Source organism: Drosophila innubila (assembly GCF_004354385.1).
Source record: "Drosophila innubila isolate TH190305 chromosome 3L unlocalized genomic scaffold, UK_Dinn_1.0 0_D_3L, whole genome shotgun sequence".
Classification (NCBI taxonomy): domain Eukaryota; kingdom Metazoa; phylum Arthropoda; class Insecta; order Diptera; family Drosophilidae; genus Drosophila; species Drosophila innubila.
Genome location: NW_022995376.1, coordinates 19,932,216 through 19,933,921, shown reverse-complemented (window position 1 = coordinate 19,933,921; position 1,706 = coordinate 19,932,216). Strand labels below are relative to the sequence as shown.

At 39.2% G+C, this 1,706-nt stretch overlaps 1 protein-coding gene across 1 annotated transcript; it reads left to right on the top strand.

Moving 5' to 3' along the window:
• The first annotated feature begins 270 nt into the window (after positions 1-270).
• LOC117787613 (cell death protein rpr) lies at positions 271-1,392 on the top strand. The gene has a single exon (XM_034626184.1). The coding sequence runs from the start codon at positions 644-646 to the stop codon at positions 845-847; it is 204 nt and encodes a 67-aa protein (XP_034482075.1). The 5' UTR covers positions 271-643; the 3' UTR covers positions 848-1,392.
• The last annotated feature ends 314 nt before the right edge of the window (positions 1,393-1,706 follow it).

Here is a 1,706-nt window from a genome sequence, read left to right as displayed (position 1 = left end):
AACAATACCATTTTTTTTTGGTGGCTTTTCAGCAGCCACACAAAAAAAATACGAATGAGGCGATGTCAACAAAAATACCAAAACAAAAATTGTAGCGGGCGAGCGCCAACGAGAGCAGCAGCAATTGAGGCCTACGAGCACAGGGAGAGCAAGACAGCGCACGCTGAGAGTCATCGGCAGCCAGAGCAAGCGCCAGAGAGAGAGCAAGAGCAACTTGTGCGAGAGCGGCAGACGTATAAAAAGAGCGCACGTCTCGCTCACTGCAGACAGTTTGAAGTGAGCCAACGAAGCGTGCGGACGTGCGCAGCGAACAAAGCAAAACAGAGCAGAGCAGAGCAGACAGCCGAAAGCAGAAGCAGAACAAAGTGAACGAACCTGACGCATTTTTGACGAGTGCGTAAACGGCGGCAGCAACAGCAACAACAACAAAGAATTTGTGTAGTTAATTTATTCATTGTGTGCGTCGTGCGAATCTGCAAAGAGAAAGTCTTGAGTCATCTGCAAAAGAAAGACAGACATTATTAATTAATTGCAAACAATTGTGCAATTGGAAACAAAGAAACAAGTTTCCTGTGACAGCATCAAAAACAACAACAACAGCAGCAACAGCAACAACTACAAATTCATCACACACCGATCTACAATGGCTGTGGCCTTCTATATTCCCGATCAGGCGACGCTGCTGCGCAAGGCGCGAGAGCAGGAGCAGCAATTGTTGCGCCTACGCCACTGGCAGATGGCTACAGTGATGCTTAACACTATACGCCAGCTCATGGACTCCACGGCCAGTCAGTGTCTGCAGCGTGCAGGACGCAAGTGCGGCAAGTGGCGCAAACCATCGCAGTAAAAAACGCAGGCTTGAGTAAACCACAACAACCACAACAACCACAACAACAACAACTACTACAACTACTACTACTATGGCAACAACAACTACAACTCTTACTACAGTCAACAGTCAGTACAAAGGAACCAACAGCGAGAGCAACAAGTTGCCGTCGGCCCTTTGCCTTTACAATGTCACTTCCCCGACGGAACATTGAACTGAATTTTATTTTATTTCCTTAACTTATTTTCCAAAAGATATCTACAAAATTAATGCAGCCCCTCTTAAGTTTACTCATCAAAGCGATTGTGATAATGGTTTTGTTTCTACACAGCAGCAACAACAACAACAACAACAACATCGATAACTATATAAGAACATATAGCTTGAAATTGATTTAACGAACATTTCTAGATTTAGCAATATTTGATTTTTAAATATTTTAAATCTTATTATGGAAACACTTTAAATATTAGTTTGTAAGTTTTTGTAAGCATCCTGCTTAGTTCTTAAGCGATAGATATTTTGTAAAAGCTGACAAAGAGATTATACAGAATTCAGAAAAATATTTAAAAAGTTTGCTAAAAATTGCATCAATTTTTATGCAAACAAAAATTCAAAAATAAAAAATGAGAAAAAAAAAACAAACAAACAATTGTATTTCTTGGCGTTTCTTTTTCAGATAATTTTGGGAGTCATAAAATGTATTAATCAATATCGGAAATAAATTTATCATTGCAAATCGGAAGTTAAATAAATCAAATATATATATATGCTTGCAAATGTATATACTATATCTAGGCATTGTTCAACTGACACAATACATTTCTTAATTTTCCGAAACAAAGGAAATTTCTTGAGGCATCACAATTTGTCAAGT